At 38.5% G+C, this 25580-nt stretch overlaps 1 protein-coding gene across 1 annotated transcript; it reads right to left on the reverse strand.

Annotated features, from left to right (window-relative positions):
* Nucleotides 1-841: 841 nt before the first annotated feature.
* Nucleotides 842-24674, reverse strand: TICAM2 (TIR domain containing adaptor molecule 2). The gene is given in 2 exon segments (NM_001195204.4): nt 842-3515; nt 24287-24674. A coding segment is annotated over 1 exon segment (708 nt). The 5' UTR covers nt 3457-3515; nt 24287-24674; the 3' UTR covers nt 842-2748.
* Nucleotides 24675-25580: the final 906 nt, after the last annotated feature.

Here is a 25580-nt window from a genome sequence, read left to right on the forward strand (position 1 = left end):
AGTACATTTCGCAATGTTGTGTGTCATCACCATTACCCATTTCCAGAACGTTTTCAACACCCCAAACAGAAACTCTGTATCCATTAAACAATAGCTCCATATTCCTCCCTGCCCTCAGCCCCTGGTAACCTCTATTCTTTCTGTCTCTGTGAATTTACCTTACATAAGTGGAATCATATAATATTTGTCCTTTTGTATCTGGCTTATTTTACTTAGCATAATGTTTTCAAGGTTCACCCATGTTATAGTATGTATCAGAATTTCATTCCTTTTTAGAACTGAATAATATTTCAGTATATGACTGGGATTTTAATGACATATTTGAGCCACTGTACCTTGGCGGACCTCTTGTTAAGTCAGATAATATTTTTTTCTTATGGTTTAGGCCACGTGGCGTGGGGTTTTCCTAACTGATACATGAGGCTCAACTCGGGTTCTCCCCTGTAAAGCTCCAGGGTGGGCAATAAGGCCCACAGAGTACTCAAAATGAAAGCTCCCCAGCATAGTGCAAAATTTCCCGTATTTCCTGATATGTGTATGTACCTAGATATGTACGTGTGTGTATGGGTGTGTGCACACGCACATATGTACACAACACACAAACACATGACAAAGCCCACACCTTTACCTGTTTTCATCCTCAGTTTAGCTATTTTGTTACAATTGATAATTTCAACATATATAATAATTCAGCACTTAACATTTTTCTTTATCATAAAAAAATATGGAACCCCAAATTGGGTGAGACATTGTGTCTGGTGCTCTATGAAGTACAAATCGATGCTTCATTTCAAAACACTCTTCCACAATATTCATTGGAGTTGAAAATAAACAAGTTTAGTCAAGAGTAAAGAATAAAAACATTTATTTTAAAAATACCATTTAGCATCAATTGCCCCAAGTTTGGCAGGCATGAAGAGTGGGCAGTTCATGTTTTATTAGTATATAAAATTGGCTTTACAGGAAGCATTATGGCAAAAAAATGAACACTTATTATGAAAACTGAAAAAGAGAAGTGAGTAGTAAGCTACTATCAGAACGTTAAGGCTAAGAAAATGTCACTATGCAATGAAAACAATCTCCTCCTCTAATAAGTACTCATAGAATAGGAGGCTCGACTTACTTGCATGCTCCTCATAGAACGTTTTGGTTCATGGCTATGAAGAGGTAACTGAAAAAAGATGTGTGCAGATCCCGCTACTGTTAGGGGATATACAAGTGGGGAATAAGAAAAAAGAAATTAAGCAAAATGTCTTTACTCAAGGATCTCTATAAAAATTTATTTTTAAGAAAGCCTGAGTAAGCATGTATATTTTTTCCCTGTGACTTTAAGTGTAATGACAGCATTAAAAATAAATTATGCTGTCAATATACAAAAAATATCTTTTCATTATAAGCATATATAAAGCCTTCTGCAACTATTATATATCACTTTATCGAATCCAAACTTTTTTGCTTATTCCCTTTTGTGGCCCCTAGTTTTTCACATCCTCATAGAGGACAAAGGCCTTTAGAGATCCATCAATTCAACCCTTTCATTTCACAGATAAAGGAGGGTAAATAGTTTGCCCACAGTTACATTCATCCTCAGTGGCAGAAATTGGACTAGAACCAAGTCTCATGATCCTGAAGAGGGCTTTTCTCATTACATGACATGACCCATTCTCCACTCCATCCCTGATCTCAAGTGGACGATGCTCCCTCAATCTCAGATGGGCAGAAGGGCTGTGGAGGAAAGAAACAAGCCTGTTTGGGGCCTCTCTGGCTTGTTAGGAGCATGGGGCTCTAGAATAGGAGGTAATAAAATACATCTCCTTCTATCCAAAGTCTTTATAAATAACCTATCACACACACACATGCACACAGTCAGGCTACTTTGAAGACCTAAATGAGAAATACTTCCTGAGAAGAGAATTGTGTGTGAGGGAAACTTTTAAAGCTTCCATAAGAGAGGTTTTTGATTTAAAAAGTGAATATCTGGCCACTCACACAGTTATACGCCTTTTAGAAGCTCTGCAAATAAAGCCATAGTTACAAATGATGACTAATATGAAGAGCTTTAAGCCCCAGGGGACGTCTGAACACCACTCCACGAAGTCCCTAACTACCACACTATCAAATGGGCTGTGAATCGGTGGTGGGAAATGCCTCCAAATATGCAGATTTCAGCAGAAAATACATTTGACTGGGTTCTTTTAAAAAGTTCCACCATTCTCACATCTATTTCTGATTTTATATGCATCAACGCTCAACATGCTAAATGTTCTATTCTGGCAATTCATATTTCTGGGTGATAGTACCCGAATGCTTATTGCAACATCCATGAGAGGTGCCTCAGGAGGAAGTGTGATCAGATCTCCTGGGGCCATTTTTTTTCTGTGTCCTTTGAGATCAAAATTCAGAGAATAAAAGTGTTGTCACATTTTTAAAAATGTCTGTCATACAAGTTTTTGTTCAAGGTTCAATACGAGGAATATGGATTGAGAATTCCTTTTTCATATCCATGAACTAGGAAAATTGTGAAAGAAAAGTCCTTGAAACTCTGACAATGTCAAGTTTACTGAAACATCAAAAAGTACCACAATTTTATAGACTGTCCTGCAGAAATTTATCTTTCTTGTGCTCCATAGGTTTCTTTAAGGCGAAGACTCTCTTTTATTTAAACATTTCCTAGAAACTGCTTTCTCAAGTGAAGATTAATCATTTGGTTTACAAAACAAGAGCCAGCCACATGTTATATGTTTCATCTCAGGCAATAAATTGTCTTTGTACCATATTTCTTGTCTCTTTCCATATAGTTTGTTGCGTCTTATACACAGACTCCTGAAAAATTCTTTCTACTTGTGTAGGAAAGCCACGACTTTCTTCCTCTAAGGCATTGATGGTTTGGAGGGCAAAGGGAGTCCTTTCTCGGGGAAGGGGATTGTTCAGGGGCCGCATGGGTATAACAGAGTTGTATTTATGCTGCCTGTTAACGGAGTTCATTAGGGACGTATAGAACTGGAAATTACACCAAGTATCTCTTAAAAAGTTTTCAGTCAGTAATAAGATTGTCCATGCAGACCCATTTACAGCATCATCTAAATTCTGTAAATGCTGTCTGCCACATGGCATCTCAGCAAAGATTATTCCGGGTTTGATACCAAAGTCATCTTGTAGCAGATTCTGGACTCTGAGGGCTTCATCTGTGTCATCTTCTGCATGCAATATCACAAATTTGAGGAACACCTCTTCTTCAGCTTCTTCTTCAAGCATCTCTTCCACACTCTGAGCTCCCTCCTGCTTTCCTGTTGGCCCCTCTGTTGTATTGCTGTGCTCAGCAACATTACACAAGGATAGATCTTCAGACTTCTTGGAATCTGACTCATGATATCCTGGACTTGTATCCACACTGTGCCTTTTACCCCAAGAGAGAGAAAGAGGGCAGGAATTTATTTTAGACTTCCCGATACCCATTATAAATATCCAAGGCAGAAGAAGAAAACTTTATGTATTTCTCAGCATTTCTTTTCAATCTAAAAGAAGTAACAAAACAGAAGAATATTATAAATTTAATCAAAACATTAAAAATGGAAACTTTCATTCAACCTGAAAAGCTCAAAAAGATTATAATAGACAGCTCCAAATACATAAATGACAAACAGATAATTGGGAAGCTAAACTACTAATCTTTTGTGAGCTTCACAAGGGCTATCACAGGCAGCGAAGGGAACATTAAATAAAGGGTCCAGTTTAATATAATAGGAGACATCTGGAAAATGTAAATGGTGTTATATTAGCACTACAAACCTCCAGATTGAAATAAATTATGTTGGTATTTTCGTGATAGGTACCATACCACTTTATCTTTTCATGCAGTTTAAATCTAATTTCTCCATTATCAAATTACCATGTAGACTAGAAACAGGAAAATATAAAGAAACTGAATATTCAATTAAGCATAAATATATTTCTGTATCAAGCACAAACAAAATAGAACACAAATATCCTAACAATGACTGGCAGCATCTCTACTGACAGCATAAACAGAAGATCTGAAATGTCAAGTGAAATGATGTCCAGGATTCACTGGTTCAGAGCTTTTTTTTGTTTGTCTGGAGTCAGGCATTGTGGTGATGGTGAATCTAATGGAGAATAAATTATAATAAGAGTGTGTGAAAAGTAAGAAATATCTTTTTCCAACGAATCCTGTAACTACTGAAGAAAATATATTTATTCACCTAGGGAAAAATTAACATCTCAGTTTGGAAATGAACTCTAGAAACAAAGACTTGAGACTTTCTCCAGTGAAATCAACAAAGAATGATTATAGTCTAGACTCATTCTTGTTTTTGTTGTTATTTATTTATTCATTTATTTATTTATTTTTTGAGACAAGGTCTGGCTCTGTTGCCCAGGATGGAGTGCAGTGGTGTGATCTCAACTCACTGCAATCTCTGCCTCTCAGGCTCAAGCCATACTCCCACCTCAGCTTCTGGAGTAGCTGGGACTACAGGTACATGCCACCACACCTGGCTAATTTTTGGTTTTTTTTGGTTTCTTTTTTTGATAGAGATGGGGTTTCATATGTTGCCCAGGCTGGTCTCGAACTCCTGGGCTCAAGGAATCCTCCCGCCTCAGCCTCTCAAAGCTCTGGGACTACAGGTATGAGCTACCGCGTCTGGCCTAGACTCATTCTTTTATTTAAAAAAATTCTAAATTCAGAGTGGAAGAACTAGATCAACTGTGAAAGAAAAGTATACCATGTGAATCTAATTGAAATAAGTCTTCAGAAAACGTTGGCAATATTCCTAATAAAATCCCTCAGACAGGCAGTTTCAAGGGGAATTCTTTTATTAAAAGACAGAACATTTAGAATATATAAATACAGGTTTCATACTTTCAAATGTGAGCCACAGACTATATTCCAGAGCATTTTTACTTGTTCTTTATGGGCAAAGGCCATACCTCAAGAAGAAATTATAACATTCATAACAACATAAGTAACATGGCTACATATGCCTACATAATTCAGGTTTAGAAGAAACTGTTCAACAAAAGTGGTGAAAACTGTCATGGGAACAAAAACCAAGGAAAAAAACATAGAGAATTTCATTCAATGTATGTGAGTAAAAATGTTTGCAGCTGCCTCTGACTAGTGAGGAAACTGCTGACCACTCCATCATTCACTCTGTCTGTACTTTAGGTTCTCGCTCCATGGTATATTGTGCTAGTTACCAAGAGGTATTCTAAGGCATAATAACTCTAAAATGTGACATATATCCATCCAAAATAATAAAACCAAATTAATTTGGACTCTCTTCATTGATTAGGATTCACTGCTGACTTTTGTTACTGCATTGTAAAAAAAAGGATTTTGCTATGCAAAGTTGCAGAAAGAAGTTTCCCCCTGAATGAGAAAACAATAGTTAAACCATCCAGAGGCATCTATTTACTGTCAATTAAAATGATCTACACTTATCACTGAATTCAACACCATTATCTTAGTCACTAGCTGGTACAGACAAGTGCTTTGAAGGAATATAACAGCTATTTATAAAGAATATGAAAAACTTCTAGGGTAAGATAGTGTGTCAAGGCAGATCACAAAATCTTTTAAAATAAAAACAAAGAATTACAACTTCGACTTATTTTTCTTAAATACCAGTTAGCAAAAAAGAGCAAAAGACTTCAGAAATCTATGATGTGTTCCAACTTCCAAGCAGTGTCACCCACCTAATCAGACCGAGAGAAAAAAACTAGTGGCAATGTCTATAAAACTTTACTATCATCTTCTAATCTGGAGGGAGGGAGTAAGGAGACTGCCAAGGGAACAAGCTGTGGAAAGTTGTGCTGTTCCCACCACCACTGTGACTCAGACATGGAGAGATGGTCAGGATTCCTTACTGCACTGTGGTTCCCAGGGCTGGGAGGAAGTGAGAGGACACGACTGTGCTTCACTGTGGGCCAGTTAACTCCATCAGTAAAAAGGGCTCTACTGGAACAAAGGAAAGGCATGGCGTGGTGAAGGAAATCTGGGGAAGGCTGGCCAAAGGAATCCTGGAAAGCCTCCTTTAAAGTTCTCCTCCTCCATCAGAACAACGAACACCAGGCTTAAAAAATTTAGGTTTCACCTCCTTGCTTCAGCTAAATGGAAGGAGAGTGAGGGTGCCACTTGGGAGACGCATGTGAGACCACTGTTCATAAAAATTAAAATGTGTATGTATATACATTTTCATTTACTTTTTTTAAAAAAAGGTGGTGGTGTGTCTCCATCCATCCTGTTACTTATTCCCATGGTCTCCTGCTGGTGACCACTTTTATCAGTTTCTCCTGCATCTTTCCACTGTTTCTCTATGAATATATATTATTATTTTTCTTTCCTTTTTTCAAAAATGTCCCAAAATTCAAAACAAGGATATTTTGAAAGAATATTCTTGTTATTCTTTCCTTTTCAAAAAAAGTGTCATTATTCATATGTATACATGACATATAAATCCCAAACAGCAGTGGATAAACATTAGTATACATTGCTTTTTCCCTTTATATCTTCAGAGCTTTCCATAACAGCGCATAGCGAACTTCCTCTTATTTACAGCTACATAATCATGCAGCATGTGGCTATCCCATAATCATTCCCTGTTCTTGGATATGTGAGTTGTTTCCAGTCTACTACTAGGACAAACTATGCTGCAATGGATAATTCTGTACAAAAAGCATTTCATATGTGTGCAAGTTTATCTATAGAACAATTCCCCCAATGGGATTTCCATTTGTAACAGTGATTCATTTGGTCAAATTGCTCTCCGTAGGGCTGAGCCTTTTTTAAAAAAACTTATAACTTGATAGAATGACACCCCAACTCTATCCCTTGCCCCAGAAAAGACATAAGAGAAAAACTACCAATTACTGTTGACCAAAGCCCAACAGAGTGAATCATATCCATCCCCTCAGGCAACAGAAATGTGAAGAAACATAATCAATCCAAATGGTACCCTTAAACTAAAGTTCTGAAGGGAAGATCAATAGGTCTGAGATAAGAAGGAAGGAGAGTCCAGAATTTATCCACTTCATATCTATGCAAAAGAGGACCCCAGTAGAATTTTCCATATTAAACAGAAGAGGAATGAAAAAAACAACATGGCAAATATGCTATGGTGAATATGTAAAATATTACAGGAAATATAAAAGAATATAAAGAAGAATCATAGCGTACAAAAACAGATTTAAAATTCCATTTCATGAAGACTATGCACTCTGGAATCAGACTGCCTGAGTGTAAATCTCCTTCCTGCTATAAAATAACTGTGATTTTGTACAACTTAATCAATATATTTGTGCTTTTATTTCATTATCTGTAAAATAATTATAGTCCCTATCCTTAGGGGTTTTATGAAGATCAAAATGGCTTAGGATGGTGCTGGGCACGTAGTAAGTACTCAATAAACGTTAGCAGCTATTATTGCTATTAAATACATAACAAAGAAGCTAAAACATTTATACAACAAATGTTTATATTTTACGGTGGTGCTACTCAAAGCGTAGTCCATGAACAAGATGCCAGTCTCTGAACTGTTTCTTACCAGTCAATGAGGAGATAAGCAGATTGTGCCAGGATGTAAATCAACTACATCAGTAAGTATGCTGTTTAGCCAGCTGACATTTTTTTCCTAGCAAGACACTCTCAAAGCAGGAAGCAGCATGGTTTACATTCTGGTGCATACTTCTTAGATTATCATGGACAAGCAGTTTGAATAACCTTGCTCTGGGAGGTACTAAAAAGAATATGAAATCAATGAAACAAAAATGGCAAAGATGAGATAAATTAACAGAATTAGATAAAAAGGGAGGCTATAGACAAATCAAGGATCCAAACACTATAAGGAAAAAATAGAAACCGCAAAGGGGTGCCGTGGGGCTGGAGGGAGCCAACGGTAGCCTAGAAGGAGATAAGCGAGAGGAGAAGCCAGGGGAGGATTTTGAGCAGAGGAGTGACATGATCTGACTAGTTTTCACAGGATCACTTTGGTTGCTGCACTGAGAATAGAAGGCAGGAAGGGAAGGGTGGAAGCAGGAACACTAGTTAGGAGTCTGTTGCAGAAACCCAATAGTAAAATGATGATGACTTGAACCAGGACGGTAGTAGTAAAAGTGGTGAGAAGTGGCTAAATTTGGGGCATATTTTGAAAGTAGAACTGAGAAGATTTGCTGATGATGTTGACTAGGCATTGAATATAGAGTCTGGAGTGTAGGAGAAAGGTCCAGCAGGGAGATGTATATCTGGCCTTTATCTTTGTATAGATTGTATTTGAAAAAGACAATATGAGATCATTAAAGACTATACAGGATTTTAAGGAGGTGAGTATAGATAGAAAAAGAAAGGCTGAGCCCTATGGCACTCCAACATTATGAAGGTGGAGTTATTGTTGTCATTATTATTAACTATTCCTACAGTGATTTTTTATTTGTGTTATGTTACAAATGATTTTTGGATAGTTGATGATCTGTCTTTAGGCTAGATTTATGGCAATTTGTTAGTCACTTCTACCCATTACTGCTATGACAACATGCAATTCATAAATCATTAATGAAACCATTAATAAAGGTAGAGTGTTGGAAAAAAAAAAAACAGAAAAGAAAGAACTAGCAAAGGAGGCAGAAAAGGACTAGTCAGTAAGGTTGATGGGTTGATGGAAAACCAGAAGAGAGTGGTACCCCAGCTGCTAAGGAAAGAAAACAGTTCAAGAGAAAGACAGTGCTTAACCGACTTCAAATGCTTATATGACTGGTCAAGTAGGGTGACCGATGAATGTAACAATATTAAAATTTTAAAATATTTAAAGTAATTTCACCTAGTACTGAATCCTTCAGCCTTGGAGAGCCTTTTTCGTTCATATCTGAACAGCACCATCTTGTGGCAAATATATGTAAAATCAAGATTCCTGTGTTCAATCAATAAGTTTTGTTGTTAATAAATGTTTGTTATTAATAAATATTTTGGTGGAAACTCACTCTGCAGCAAAACATGCTAGGTTTTAGAGATGTGAAGCCAGGATAATTAAACAAGACAATTAGGACTCACTGCACAGGTGCTATATTCAGAATATCAGGTGCCATGAAAGCACTCAGGAGGGCCATCTGCAGCAGGGGACGCTTCACCCTTGCAAGACAAAGACAGGTGGACATTTTCTAGGCAGTGGAAGCAGCACTTGAAAAAACATTGAGGTACCAGAGGGCAAAGACTGTATGTTAGAATCATTTTGCACCGTACATTTATGGCTCAAGTCCATGAAGGAGGAGGCAGAAGAGGAAGGGAAAGAAGCAAGAGCAGGGGAAAGGTAAAGTAGATTAAAAGAGGTTCCTTATAAGGAACCTAAGGTATTTTGCTCAGGACTTTGGCTTTCATCATGCTGGCAGACAGATAGCCCCTGGTAGGTGTTAAATGCGAGTGATCTGATCTGACTTGACACAGGTTAAAATAGTCCTAAAATTGTTGATGATGAATATTACAGATGATATGGTGACCTATGGGACTTTGAGTTGTACCTTTTAGAGAGAAGGTGAGTGCACTTTTGTTTATATGAAGGAGAGTTGTATTCTACTGGAAGATGGCATACCATTATAACTATTACTGTTGTCTGGAAGTTTAGGTTTGTAAAGAAACTAGGCTACAGGACTGGAAGATGCTAGACTGGGAGAACAATTAGTTAAGAGGTTGCTACAATAGTGTCGGTGAGAAAGCAGAGCCCCAAACAGATGAAGTGATAGTGGAGACAAAGATATGTAGGAGGTAATGGGGATGGCAGAGAGGGAAGAGTCAGGGATGCCTCCCAAGCTTATGCCTTATGTAACTTGGTGGGTGGTGGTGTCATTCACTGAGAAAAGCAATATAATCAGGATGAAGTGGGTTGGGGGTGACCAAGAAATCCAGTCTGGGACCTATGGAGCTTGGGTGCCCATGGCTTCCAAGAGTGATCCAGTAGGCACTTGCACATGTAGGTCTGGGGCATAAAAGAGCATCTTAGATTGGGGATACAAGTTAGTTCCTTGCTTAAATCATGTGAGTAACTGAGAATAGGTATTGAAAAGAGAGGAGAGAGAGAGCTAAAGACAGAACCAATGACTGAAGAGCATATGCAGGGTGAGGGGCCCATAACGGAACAGGATTGGCCCAGGAACAGCATGAAAATCAGACACAGAATGGCATCTGAAAGCCAAGGGAGGAGAGGGCTTCAGCAGTGGTCAGCACCCACGGCTGCCAAGAAGTCAGCATCCACTGCATTTAGCACCGTGACATTCAGAGGAAAAGGTTGGCTGAGAGGGAAAGGAGAGGCCAATACTCATAACTAAATGCAGGGTCAGGAGAGGCTTTCATTAAGAGAAGATACTTGGAATGCTTACGAACTGAAGGGAATTTGCTAGTAAAGAGGGTGAAATATATGTGTGGAAGCATCTTAAAATTAAGGTCTTATCCTCTTGGGCACTGGGTAAGCTCTGTCTCTCCACCACCACTCCTTTTCTGAAGAGGAATAGGCCACTTAACTCTTGAGTGTGCTGGGTCACAGGATAATGTCTGTGATGAATATTACAGATGATACAGTGACCTATGGGACTTCAGGTTGTACCTTTTAGAGAGAAGGTGAGTTCACTTTTGTTTATATGAAGGAGAGCTGCATTATATTGGGAGATAGCATGCCATTACAGCTATTGCTGTTATCTAGAAGTTTAGGTTTGAAAAGAAGAGTGTCCATGATGTTAATTAGCCAAAGTGGTGTTCTGTAGATCTGCTGCAGTATCTGCTAAAGAATTGTTCATCGAAAACTTAGTCCTGTCTCTTTTTACTGTATCTTCCTGTACTTTCTGTGCCACAAGTACTAAAAACTTTCATCTCCCAGACTCCCTCAATGCTAGGTTTCCTAAATGTAATTTAAGTTCAGCATCAGATGTACTTACACGTCTGAGTTAAATATGCAAGGAGACAGAACATGAAGCACCTGTTTTGCTGGCTAAGATTCTGGTAGAGTTGGCATAATTAAGGAGTTAGCTGCTTCCTGATTTGGCAGGAGGCTTCTGAGTATGCCAAAAGCCCCAGGCCAGTAGACAAGTCTGTTATATGGCTTTGAGAGGTGTTTCTAGAAACCCAACCTAGAGTGCAGTTCTTCAACTTTCTCAATGATACTGTACATCTTGTAATATCTCATAAGACACACCTTTCTACTTAAACTAACTAGAGTAGATTCTGTTGTCCACAACTAAACTGTGATTGATACAACATCCAAAACACACTCTACCACCTGCTTCTGTAAATACATTTTTATTGGAAGGCAGACATGTCCCTTCATTGATGTATTTGTCTGTGGCTTATTTCATACTACAAAGGCAGACTTGAGTATTGCAACAGAAACCATATAGCCCATAAAGCCTACAATATTTACTCCTTGGCCCTTCACAGAAAAAGTTTGCTGATCCCTCAACTACAGCACGGGAGTGTGCCAAGCTCTGCCGAGCTGTCAGGACACAGTAGAACAGATCCATGCCAGCCAGATGAGAAACACGTAGACTATTCTTAGACTTCTTAGACACTGGAAATATTAAAAAATCCCAACTAGGGTAATAAGTATTTTCAGGAACAGAATGAGTAGAATTTGAATCCATCTTGATCTTAGATTGAAATAACATTCTTGAGAATTGGCTGTCATTTGTTTTCTTTCTTTGGGGGATTGCAGAGAGTCAATAAGGATGGCAAAGGCCCAGCCTAAATAAAAGGATTATCAAATATCAAATATTACCTATTGGCATTTATTTACAGTTAGAGTAAGCCAGTACCTATACTTTTCATTCTTAGCTATTAGAGCTTGCATTAGAAAGGTTAGAGTTATGGGATCTATCAAAGCCTAGCACTCTGTATCTTTCCTTCATGGCACTAATCACAATTAATTATTTATGTGCATGGTTATCTGCTTAGTTTCTCATCATTCTCTCTAGACTGCAAACTTGATCAGAACAATGATCAACTTGTCTTATTCATCACTATATCCCCAGAGCCTAGCATATAGTTAGCATTCAAGAAATGCTTTGTGAATGAATAAATTAATTAGCTCCAAAGATATGACAGAATTCTGTAGCTTTAGAGAGATAGCCAGATAGCTTTTGATCATCCCTATTATATAAATAATTGACTCAACCAGAATAGAAAGTAACCAATCCAAACATATTTTGTTAGATTTTAAAAATGATCACTTATACTACATTTTTTAAAAAATTATGTGAATATAGGGTCTGGTGCAGTTGTCCATGTCTGTAATCCCAATACTTTGAGAAGCCGAGGTGGGAGGATCACTTATGGCCAGGAGTTTGAGACCAGCCTGGGCAACAAAACAAGACCCCATGACTACAAAAAACATTTAATAAATAAATTTAAAAAGAATGAGGATCACTTGAGCGCAGGAGTTTGGGGCTTCAGTGAGCCATGATTGCACCACTGCACTCTAGTTTAGGCAACAGAGCAAGGCACTGTCTCAAAAAAGAAAAAGTTACGTGAATATAAATATGACATATGCATTATACATAATATGGAAAACAGAAAAGATTACAAAGTAGACAAAAGGACCATTATCTAACTATGAAGAAATGAAATATGAAACCTTTCCACAGTGCTTCCCATACCTGGATTCAGAAATTTCTGTACAAGTTGGTTGTCTTATTGATAGAAAGCAATATTAATGTACATTTTCTAAATTGAAGGGAAATCCTTTCAGGGGATACATTGTATTAAAAACTCGAGTTCAGTTTCTTTATTACCCATCCATAGCCTATCTATTAGCTACAGATGTATACAGATGTCTGAGCTGCTGACAATCAATTTTCTTTAAGATTTTTCAGGTTCTTCTGTTTGTACTTTTGCTCTCCTGCTTTTACTTGCATGTCGTACTTATTTAATATCTTTCCCTTTAGAACTATCATCTTATCTTTCTTTCTCTTCCAAAGATATAGGCTACAAAGGAAAGAGGAAATAACTCCTATGAAAAGTTATTTAACTCTCTATTATGGCTTTAAAGTCACTAAAGGCATTTCCCAAGATCCATTTAACTATATCATCATGTGTCAGTCTCTCTCTCTCATCTCCTCCTTCTCAGTCTCCTTTACTAAATGCTCTTTCTTGGCCTGTTTCTCAAATATCAAAATGTGGCTATTTGCAGCTTCCACTTCTAGTACTGGTGGACTAGGTAATTTGGATCAATGCTACTGCTGAGGATAACTAGAAAAGCTAGACAAAATAGAAAAAAAAAATAGGCTTGAAGCATCAGAGAACTAATGACATAGTGAAGAATTATAGAACCCAAATCCAGAAGACAGAAACCCAGAGACAACTCTCCCCCTAGAGTATTTTTCAATTTCAGAAGAGGAAAGCTAGTGCTGTGCTTTTTGCCCCTCATGGTTAATGAGACAAAAGTGTGATTCCAGTTGTGTGCTTTGGGTTGGGACCCTGAAGGCTACAACTAGGTGTAAGAGTGATCTAAAAACAGACTGATCCTCCCAGGAATGGAAGCATTCTTTTTAATAACCGCCATCTCTGAAATCAGATTAAAGTGATCACAGATTGTTACTGCTGCCAGGAACCCGGCACAAGCAAAAATTAAATCCTCTCTGGAAGAAGACAAGAAAGCCAGCAAACGCAGCTGACAATAGAAATAAATCTATGTGGATTTCAAACTTTTATTAATAACTATAATTGCACAAGAGGAGGAAAGATTGAGAATTTTGTCAGATAACTGCAAACTTTAAAAAAAGGCATGGCAGGTAAGAAAAAAATCTAAAATTGAAAAATATAATAGTTGAAATTAAGAATTGAATGGATGGATTTATCATTAGATTAGATCAGCAGCAGAAGGAACTCATGAACTAGAAAACAAGCTAGAAAAAAAACCCTTCAGAATAAGGGAGAGAAACAAAAAAAGAATGTAAAATATAAGAAAGCAGGTAAAAGCTATACAGGACAACTATACAATTAGAAGGTATAAAAAATGTGTAAATTGGAGTCCCAAATGAAAAGAGAGAGAATTAAAGCAAAGCAGTAATTTAAGAGATAATGTAAAGACTTTGCAATATTGAAGAAAAACATCAGATCACACATTTTTAAAAGTCCTATGAACTTCAAGGAAAATAAATGAAAAGAAAGCCACATCTAGCTTCAACACAGTAAAACTGCTAAGAGCCAATAGCAAAGAAAAAAGTCTTAAAAACGGCAAGAGAAAATAGATTACCTTAAAAGATGCAACAATAAGAATGTTTCTCAAGAGAAATAATGATAGCTTTAACGTGATGAAACAAAATAGCTGCTAATCTAGAGTCATATGCACAGTGAAAGAAAGCACAAATAACCAATGTCAGAAATGAAAATGGGATCTCAGTGATGATCTTGCAGACCGTAAAATGTAATAAAAAGATTATGACCAATCATATATAAACAAAAGTGAAAGCTCAGACGAAATAAACACATTCCAAGAAATAGACAACTTCTCAAAACAGACACAGAAGAAATAACCTGAATTCAATTAATTTTTTTCTTCAACTTTTAACTTCAGAGGTACATTTAAGGATGTGCAGGATTACTACATAGGTAAATGTGTGCCATGATGGTTTGCTGCACAGATCATCCCATCACCTAGGTATTAAAGCCAGCACCCACTAGCTATTCTTCCTAATCCTCTCTCTCAGTTATTATTAAAGATATAAATTCATAATTGGAAATCTCCCCAAAAAGAAAAATCCAAGTTCAAATGGTAGCCAAATATGTAAAGAAAAAAATAATAAAACTAGAAGACTAAAAAAGAGGAAATATTCCCCAACTCATGTTTATGAGGCCAGCATAACCATGACACCAAGAACTGATGTGAATATTACAAAAAGGAAAATTATAGATCAGTCTAACTCATGATTATTACTTCAAAAATCACAAACAAAATGTTAGAAAAATGGATCCTTTTTATAAAAAGGATAATACATCACAAACAAGTTGGGTTTATTTTAGGAATGCAAGGTTGATCTGACAGGTAAAAATTGATTGATGTGGCTGGGTGTGGTGGCTCACGCCTGTAATCCCAGCACTTTGGGAGGCCAAGGTGGGTGGATCATTTTGAGGCCAGGAGTTCAAGACCAGCCTGGCCAACATGGCAAAACCCCACCTCTACTAAAAATACAAAAATTAGCCAGGTGTGGTGCCGCATGCCTGTAATCCCAGCTACTCAGGTGGGTGAAGCAAGAGAATTGCTTGAACCCAGGAGGCAGAGGTTGCAGTGAGCCGAGATCCTGTCACTGCACTCTAGCCTGGGTGAGAGAATGAGATTCTATCTCAAAAATTAAAAAAAAAAAAAATCAATGTAAGTAATCACATTGACAATTAAAAATAAAAATCTTTTGATAAAATTCAACATCCATTCATTATAAAAACTCTCAGCAAACTGGAAATAAAAGGGTCTTCTATCATCCAAAAATTTTAAAAATTACCAAAACTACTAAAAGATAAGCAAGTTTAGCAAGAAAATGGATATAATAAGATCAACATAAACAATTCAATTGTATTTTTGAATACCAATAACAAAGATAAAAGATAAAATTACAAAAAAAGTCATTTTTCAATAGATCAAAAAATATCAAATAGTTGGGCATACATCTAACCAAAAAAGGGGCAAGATTTCCACACAGAAATATTAGTGAGATAAAATATAAAAGGAAAATACTAAATAAATGCACATATATATCATGTTTATTACTTGAAATATTCAATATAGTAAAGATGTCAATTCTCTCTAAATTGATATATAGATTCAATGCAATACCAATCAAAATCTCAACAAGACTTTTTTTGGTTGGGTTTTACCAGTTCAATTCCAGAATTTCTGTGGAAATATAAAGAGTAAGAATAGTCAATACACTTGGAAGAATAAGATGGGAGGACTTGTTCTATTGGGCATCAACACTTACTATAAAGTTACAACAATGAAGACAAGGTAATACAGCAAAATGTTAGACAAATTGCTAATGGGATGGGATAAGGAGCTCTGAAACAGATCCAAACATATATGGACACTTGATGTACAACAAAAGAGGTACTGCAGAGTAGTGAGGAAAAGACAATCTTTAGGAAAAATGATTGTAGACCAGAAAATGGTTACATGGGTGATTGTTTTTTTATTTATTCAACTATATACTTTCCTCTATGGACTTTTGTGTTCTATGTTATTACTATATAAAAACAATTTTCAAAAATGTGAGTATAATGCTTGGTCCTTTACTCTTCTGCCAGGATGTCCAGCCTTTCCAGCTCTGTAACTTCATCCACGCCTGAAATGTGTTTCCTTTGACTAAAATGACCTTTGTAACATTATCTACTTACTTATTTTTCTAAAAATGATCAAATTAAAATATATTACAATACTTACAGTATGATCCCAATTCTGTGTTAAAATTATACTGAATATGTGCATCTTTGCATATGCTTGCTTTAAACTGTGTGTATGTATACATACATATTCACATACACCCAAACACACATATGGTTGTGTGCTTTCCTATGCAATACAGTTCATGAGAGCACTGTTTGTCTTAGATGTCTTTTTATACTTTTAAATAAATAAATGTATGTAAGTATGTGTGTTTAAATGCCAAATAGCAGAGTTATACATTTTTTGCTAGTAGATCAGTCAGCTTAGGAGACTAAGTTCTGTCATCGGCTCTCAGCCAAGAAATCCAAAATTATTGAACTTACTAAGTTTTCCTCAGTCTGAATGGCAGCTTGACAAAGTGTTTATACTGTTTGCCAAAATGTTGTTTTCTAGCAAACAGTTTTCATGCATAACAACGACATAAAAGTGACAGTGGCTAGACCTGTTAGAAAAAAAATATATGATAGATGTTTTGGCTAAAAGTACTTTCAGGAAATGGCCACAGAAAAAGAGGATACAAATAGCAGGCAATTAGCAATTGGTGAAAATCCTTTGGCATTAAGAAGGCACCATAAATACCCTTGCAGCCTGGGAGGAGGACTGACTCACAATTGGATGAACTGAAATAAATGCTGGCTAAAGGCATATCATGACTTCAGGAGATTTTTTTTAGGAGAAAAGCTCATCCCCATCTGAGATGATGGATACAGACTGAATTCAGTCTGTGAGTTGTTTCCAAACAGCACTCCCTTCTCTAGGTTTGTAGCACCCCTGACTCTGCACACTATTCTGACATGATTCCAATGGAGGCTGGGCCACAAGAACTAATATGAGTGATAGATATCAAACTGGGCTTGGTACAGTCATTCCCTCTGTTGACCAAAGTTTGCTTACTGGGTCAAGCAAATAGTACCTGGGCCATAATAGGTACTCAATAAGCACAGGGTAAATGGACAGATGGACAGACAGATGGATCAATCAATCAATCAATCAGTCAATCAATCTTTCCTCCTCAATCTTCTCTGCCTTGGTCAATGATACTAATATCCTCTCTACTGATTAGGACGGAAACCTAGAAATTATTCTCATATTCTTTCACCCATTCAAACAAACCCTCCCCAGAACTCCACCCACTAAACTTTAAGTCCTGCTAATAGATATGTTTAGTCTGTCTCCTAAACATATCTGTCTCTTTTCCCATTCTCTCCATTCCCTGCCTATGCTTTAGTTCAAGACCTATATTATTCCTCCTTAGAGGATTACAAATTCCCATAATATCCAACTAGTTTCATTGCCTCCAGTCTCTTTCCCTTTACATCATTTCTAGATAGATCTTTCTGCAATGGAAAACTGATCCTGTTTTTCTCTTGCTTAAAGATCCCTTTGATAATACCCTAATGCCTTCAAGAAAAACTCTATCTTATTAGAATAACATTCTAGGCCCTCTATGATCCAATTTCTCCTTTTATCCATAACATTTGCTCCTACCATGTTACTCTTGAGAGTTCTAATATCCACCTATTTACGGTTTTCCCAAATGTCATGTTGTTGCCTCTATGCTCCATCTTAGAATGTACCCTTGCCCAACCATCTACATGAATAGCTCCTCTTTATGATTCAAGACACTACTCAAGGATTGCATTTCCTTTTATCTCCAAGTTGAATTAAGTACTCATCCTCTGTATATCCATAATATCTGGTTCACATCTCTTATAATATGTATTTCCCAGCACTCTTAATTTGTCTTACTTGCTGACCTGGAAGGTAGCTTGCACCTCATTTTCCCAGACTTCTCCATCATGGTAAATGGCATTATCATTTGTCCTGTTATTACCCAAAACCTGGGGTATCCTTGACACCTTCCTTTTACTCTCCTATTCCTGCACTTCCAAGTGATCACCAAGTCCTGTGTATCTAACTCTAACAGATAATCTCAAATTGTTTCAAGTTTCCTCTCTACCACATTTTCATTCTAGATCAATGTCTCTACCCTGGTCTTCTGCACTGCCTCCTAATTGGTCCCCTACTCTCAATCAGTCTAATCCATTCTCCACTCAACAGCCAGGATGATCTTTCAAAACATCTGATTTGAGTTACTCCCATTTATAACCCTGCATTGGCTTCCTACTGTGCTTGATATAAAAATTTCTTGATATGACAAATAATACCCTGCATAGCCTGGCTCCTTCAGCTCCAATCTCATCTCATGCTTTTCTCCACTTTGTTCCTCCAGCTCCCTGCACATGGGTCTTTATGGGTCTGTAAGAGTTGTCAGAATCAAAATGGAGTTACTAGTGTTAAAAAACTGGACAATCAGAGCCAGGAAAGGCCATGAAGGAAAGGTTCTTATACATAAATGCCTAGTAACCAGAACTATCATAAAAGTCTCCCCAAAAACCAGAACCTTGGCTGGGCGCAGTGGCTCACGCCTGTAATCCCAGCACTTTGGGAGGCCAAGGTGGGTGGATCATGAGGTCAGGAGATCAAGACCATCCTGACTAACATGATGAAACCCCGTCTCTACTAAAAATGCAAAAAATTAGCCTGGCATGGTGGCGGGTGCCTGTAGTCCCAGCTACTCAGGAGGCTGAGGCAGGAGAATGGCGTGAACCTAGGAGGTGGAGCTTGCAGTGAGCCGAGATCACGCCACTGCACACTCCGGCCTGGGAGACAGTGAGACTCCGTCTCAAAAACAAACAAACAAACAAAAACAGAACCTTGCACAAATGCCATCACAGTCCCATATAAAAAGTACTTCTGCAAGAACAACTGCCCAGCAACTTCCTGTCCAATTTCAGACTGGTGCCACCCTTGTTATTTATCCACAAGCCAAAAATAATTATCTCAAAACGATTATGTAAACCTCCTCATTTTTACTTTGAAAATCTTTGTCTGCCTTTACTTCCCTGAGTACACACAATTTACTATGGCACACATATTCCCACTGCAATGCCCATTTCTGAATAAATATTACTTTCTTTTAGAGAGCCTCTATCTCCCTCTGTTATCTAGGTTGACAGACCTTTTTGTCAGTTTCTCAAACTGGCTTAGCTTTCTCTTGTCATGCAAACTATGGAGATATTTTCTGGCATATTTGAAGTATGAGTTATATGACTATATTTTATCATAAGAGATCTTGTACATAGTATCATAAGCTAGTCAAAATTCCATTGGAGGTAAAAATAAAAATATCCAAAAACTGGGGAATGATAATATTAACTATGTCACATTATTCATATGATCGAATCCTATTAAACCATTAAAAATGTTTATGAATGTTATGAACAATTTTAATGACATGAGAAAACGCTTCTCATGACACGAAAATGAAATGTAATTAAAGAAAAGGAACTGACTGTAAAATAGTATACAGAATATGATCTCAGCTTTGTTAAACAAAATGCAGAGAAAATAGATTAGAAAGAAGTACTGTCGTCTCTTGGTATACTTAAGGGCAGGGAAGAATGATTCCAGGGGTTCCAGGACCCTTGCATATACCAAAATCCAAGAATACTCAAGTCCCACAGTCAGTCTGCAGAGCCTGCGTATACAAAAAGTCAGCCCTCCGTATATGTGGGTTTTGCATCCTGGAATACTGCATTTTTGATCCAGGTTTTGTTGGAGAAAATCCACATATGAGGGGACCCACATAATACAAACCCATGTTGTTCATGGGCCAAGGGAATACCAAAAAGGTAACATTGATCCTCTGTGAATGGTATATGCATAAGAATATATAAATGTGTATATATATGTATTCCTTCATATATATGTGAAGAACTCACATGTGTTCTTCACATGTACACATATATACACATACATGTTCACCTTTTGAACAATGATAACACAGTCTGAAAAAATAGTTTTTTAGTAAATAAAAATTCATTTTCTAGGCTTTATATTTTTATAAATATCAATTAGGTCAATAATTGTCAACAATTATGTCAATTATGTTGATTTGATTTCCATCTAAATAGTATCTTCCTTATATATATCTTTTCCAACGCCTTTGGTAAGTGTCTTCCTTACATGCTCTATCTCTACATTCCAAATGAGTTTAGCCTATCTCCAGGTTTAGCTCTATTTCATCTGTTTTTTATTTATATGCAAATATTTCAAGAGCATGGGTTTGCTAACTCTAAACCAAATAGGGCTTCTCCAACACTCTTCTTAAGTACCAAAGGACAGAACATTCATCTTCATCGTACCTAAAACAGGTCCTTGAGCAAGTAAATGTTTTAAAAAATGCTTCTATCTGATCTTCACCTGGGCACTGCTTTTTCATCTTGTGGACCCTATCTCTTCACTCAGTTGCTAGGAAGCTCCAGGTTAATGAGTGCTCTGGCCAACAGACAGAAGCTTATGGCAAGTGTTTTGATACTATTAATAACTTCACTCCTAGCTTCTGCTTAACCCTCCTACTCTTCTCTCTGTTTGATATTCCAAATCTACTTATTATTTAATTTAATTTAATCTTATATTGGAAATATTTATTAAAGTATCTTAAATCCTAATTCTGAAATGAGAAGGAATTTTCTTCTTTTCTTTTAAAAGAAGGGGTGATAGTACATATGCTACTGATAACAGAACCGGTTCCTTGAGATTAAAATGAGAAATAAGGTTTATAAATTAAACAATCTTTTAGTTGCTACACCTCTTCATAAAGATGAAAATATTGTTTTTCATTTCTACATAGTCCTCAAAAGAGAACTGGAGCCAGATGCAGTGGTATGTGCCTCTAGTCCCAGCTATTTGGGAGGTTGAGGTGGGAAAATTGCTTGAGCCCGTGAGTTTAAGGCCAGCCTGGGCAACACAGCAAGACCTTGTCTCAAAAAAAAAAAAAAAAAAAGTTCAATTTATATAATATCTTATAAAATCTTGACAACTCTGATATTGGCTTAGTCACTGCAGAACTTAGAAACTTGTATATTATTCTCTGAACAAGTGTCTTCATTTTTCTTCTTCCCATAAACTACCTGCTGCTGGTACCATTCAAAGAGTCTCCAAATGTTAGATTATTGCTTCCTATTTCCTATTGCCCCTATTGGTGGGGGGAGGGGGGCAAAGCAACTGCCCCCCACCAAATATTATTACACATTCTTTTTAGTGAACTGGATATTTTTCTTCCATTTTCTGTATCTAAAAATGAAAACTCATGGTAAAGGGCAAATCTCCAAATCAGGAAGAGATTTTATAAAAACATAGAATTTAAAGGCAAACTGTCCATCTTATCAAAATTAGGCTCAAAAGAAAAATGGTTGTGCATTTTTAATATTAGGAAACTCAAGCAACCAACAATGTTTTAAAGGTACCATAAGCTTCATGGAATTCTAGAGAGTAGCATTCAGTATTTAATACCAACCTACCGCACAGGCCCAGCAGCAAAAGAGATCTTGCTGCAATAGCACAGTAACCCCTGAGGCAGCATGCTAACAGAGAAGTGAGGGAGTACAGTGTGCAATGGTCTAGCAGACACCAGCTGCAGGCAAAGGCAACAGCAGCACAATCAGTGTTACTACAGTGGAGTGGATGAGAGGGAAGTCAGGAGATGAGTTCAGAGAAGTAGTCAGGGACTAGATCACACAGGGCTTTAAAGCCATTGTAAGTCTGTTTTTTCTTTTCTTTTTTTTTTCTTTCTTTTTTTTGTGATTCTGATAAGAAGCCACCAGAAGGTTCTGAAGGGAAATTAAAGTTCTGAGTATGTATGACAAAAATCACTGCTATTTGGAAAAGACTGTAGAGGAGCAAGGGCAGAGGCAGAGACTTCTCAATCATGTAGGTAGGACAGGACTGTGGCTTAGCTTAGAGAGGGAGAGGTGGGCAGATCTGGGTAGAGTCAACAGAATTTGTTGGATGCTTGGATGCGGAGTCTGACCTAAAAAGAGAAGTCAAGAGTAAATTCCTAGAATTCCGGCCTACTTGAATGGCAGTAACTGAGGCTGTTTATTGAGATAAGGGAGGGAGCTGAGGGGAAACAGAGGGAGAACTTGGTGAATCTGGCATCAGTAGTTCTGTCTGTCCATACTAAATTTAAATGCCTATCAGACTGCCAAGTGGAGATGCTGAGTAAACAGCTGGACATACACATACATCTGGAGCTCAGAAGAGAACTAAAGCTAGGAATAAAATTTTGGAAGTCATCAGCTGATAGATATTATTTATAGCCAAGGAATATGGCTTGGGATACAAATTGTCCTGGGGGAAAGCATGGCTAGAAAAATATGGCCAAGAAATGAACTCTGTGGCATACTAAGATTTAGTGGTGGGGAAGCCTGGAGACACAATGAAGCAGAATGAAATGCAGGAGAATATGGTGACCTGGAAGCCAAGTGAAGAAGAATATTAGTGAAGAACATTAGTGAAGAAGAAATAATATTGAGGAGGGAGTGATCAAATGTTACTGAGGGGTCAGGAAAGATGAGAACTGTGCACAGACACTGGATTTCACAAGACAGTCATTGGCAACATCAGGACCATGTAGGGGGTAATGGGGACAAAAAGCCTCAGATGAGAGGGGGTAGGAAGAAACAGGGAAAATGAAAATGGAGACTTAGATTAAATCTTTCAAAGAGGATTTTTGTTTGTTATAAAAAGAAGCAAAGTAGGGGAGCGGGACCTAGAATGGGATGTGTGGTCTAGGGGGGATTAAAGACAGAAGATTTAACAGCAGATATTTGTTAAATGAATACATTTTAAGAATAGCATAAGGAACAAATGACTCAACAGACAGGTGCCCATGATTCAACAGTGTAAACATGGTTTATACTTCAAGTTCCATACAGTAAGGCGTACACGTCACATTTACTTTGCTTCAAATGTAGGTGTCAATATTCTATACCTGCTTATCTATTTTCTGATTTGAATGACATATAAAGTGGAGTTGCTTAACTCCATTTATAACCAACCTACTACTTCAAAATATTAAAATGTAAGGATTGATGGGCTGATAGGTGCAGCAAACCACCATGGCACACGTTTATCTATGTAACAAACCTGCAAGTCCTGCACATGTATCCCAGAACATAAAATTAAATTAAACAATAAAAAAATAGAAATACAGATTCTGGAAATCAAGCTTACCAAATTAAACCTTCAGAGGTGGGGGGATGCATTTTAAACAAAAGTCCTAAATGCGTCTTACCATCAGGCTTGTTTGAAAAACACTAATCTAAGGAATACTAAACACTTGGAGAAGGACAAGTTCTTCTCCTTTGTAGACGTGCACTGTGGGTTCAGGGGATGACACTTCAACTCTGTATAATGGTGTATTTTTACCTCCAGATCATATAGCCTTTCTCACCCTTGCTTTTCAAAATTAAAAGGATAAATTAAAAAATAATAATAAATATGAGAATATTTTTAAATACTTTCTTTAAGAAGTTTACTACCGTGGAAAGCTGGAGAGGTCCTAATATACTGAAAACTAGCTCACAGCTGCCAGTCAAATTATTTTTATCCAAATTAGCTTTGGACAAAAAGCCAAGTAGGAAAATCCATGCCAAAACCTCCAGCACTGGCTCAGTGTGCCTGGCAGGGGCTCATGCAGAGCCTTTAGAGCATTTAAGACTCTGGGCTATTTGCTTATGGTTCTGAAGTGTCTTTTCGAAAATGGGTTTTCTAGTCAAAATGAAACAAAAAGGCAGACAGCTGTGTGGATTTTCCCTTCAGAGTAAGCCAAGTGACGGAAAGGCCTGCCCGCCCCCCTGGGGACAGCAGCGCCAGCACCCGCGCCGTCGGGTCGGGTAGGCTGGGGAGGTAGCGCAGGCGGTCTGGCCCCCAGCCCACCCCGAGCCCCTGGCGGCCTGGCCCCAGCCCACCCCGCGCCCCCGGCGGCGGCCCCCGCCCTAGCGCCCGGTACTTGCCTGCAGGCGAGCGCCACCACGGTCAGCCCGCGGCTTTTCTGTCTTCCTTTCTGGCCCAGCGAGCGCGCCCAGGGGGTGGGCGTCTTGCTCCGGGCGTCGAGAGGTTGGGGCCGTCCCGTACGCGGCGCGCCGCGCCGCAACCCAGTCCCCGCGACCACAGCAGCCTGCTCCCCACCGCGCTTGCAGAGCCCGGACGCGCGTGAGTCGGGGGCCCGCAGAGGCCTCACCCTTGGAGGTCGCCGCTTGTCAGGCCTGACTGCTGTTGGCGCCCACCCCGCCGCCCCCGAGGGGCCGCTCGAGGCCGGACTGCTGCTTTGCCGTGGCGGGCTCCACCCGGGACGTGGCGCTGCGGGCCGGGGCGGTCCAGCTGTGAGTCAGGGGTTAATGTGGCGGGATAACTCTCTGCAGAAGGAAGGAGCTCGCAAAGAGGGGTGGAGGAGGGGAAACCGCAATGGGGAACTGTCACCGAAGCTACTGGACTCTCCCTGAGCTTTTTTTTTTTTTTTTTGGCATGTACCCCAAAAGCCAGAGGTCGAGGCCCAGAAAAATCTGGAAAGGAATTCCACCGTGTTTGCTCCTTACAGACCAGACAAACCGTAGATCCTTCAGAGGTACAGCGCCTCTCCTGGTTCCCTAAGATAGTCTCGACTTTTCCTGTCCCTTTGCGGCCCTCTCACTTGCCTACTGCAGCCAACCACACCCCTGATTAGGGGGTGCAGCACATCAGCCTCTGCCCCCAAAAACTACCCTGCGAAAGATCCTTTTTCTCAGGTTCGTTCTCCACAACCGAACAGATTGGAACTCCACTGAATATCAAGAGAGAACAAAAAAGCAATTAGTTAAATGAAGCTTAAGAAGCCTTATAAAGCCCCATTGCTGCCTCAGGCACCCAATCTAGTCATAACCTAAGAGGTCCAGTTCAGAAATCTCCCCTCCCCTTTTAACTCTCAGGCAATCCCTACTCCCTGCCAAAGGAGAACCCAGTTACTGAACATCGGATGAGACCGTGGATACTAAATTGGGAGTGAAGGTCCATACCTGGGTCTCAGAAGCACAGTACAGGTAAAGCTAAGAGTTATTTCCTCCTTCTCTTTCCCCATCCAACAACAGGATGCCTTACTGAAGGTAGGCACTTCAGGTAGTAATTACTTGGTGAAATGCCGCCAATGTAGTCAGAAATACAGTATTATGTACCGTGTCAACACAATTCATTATTCAGGCAGTTGATTCTCCAACCACTGCACCTCCCAACAATTCTACCTGAACTCTTTGGGTAAGCAGGAGCCTCCTAAAT

The sequence above is a fragment of the Pan troglodytes genome, chromosome 4, assembly GCF_028858775.2.
Source record: "Pan troglodytes isolate AG18354 chromosome 4, NHGRI_mPanTro3-v2.0_pri, whole genome shotgun sequence".
Taxonomy (NCBI): domain Eukaryota; kingdom Metazoa; phylum Chordata; class Mammalia; order Primates; family Hominidae; genus Pan; species Pan troglodytes.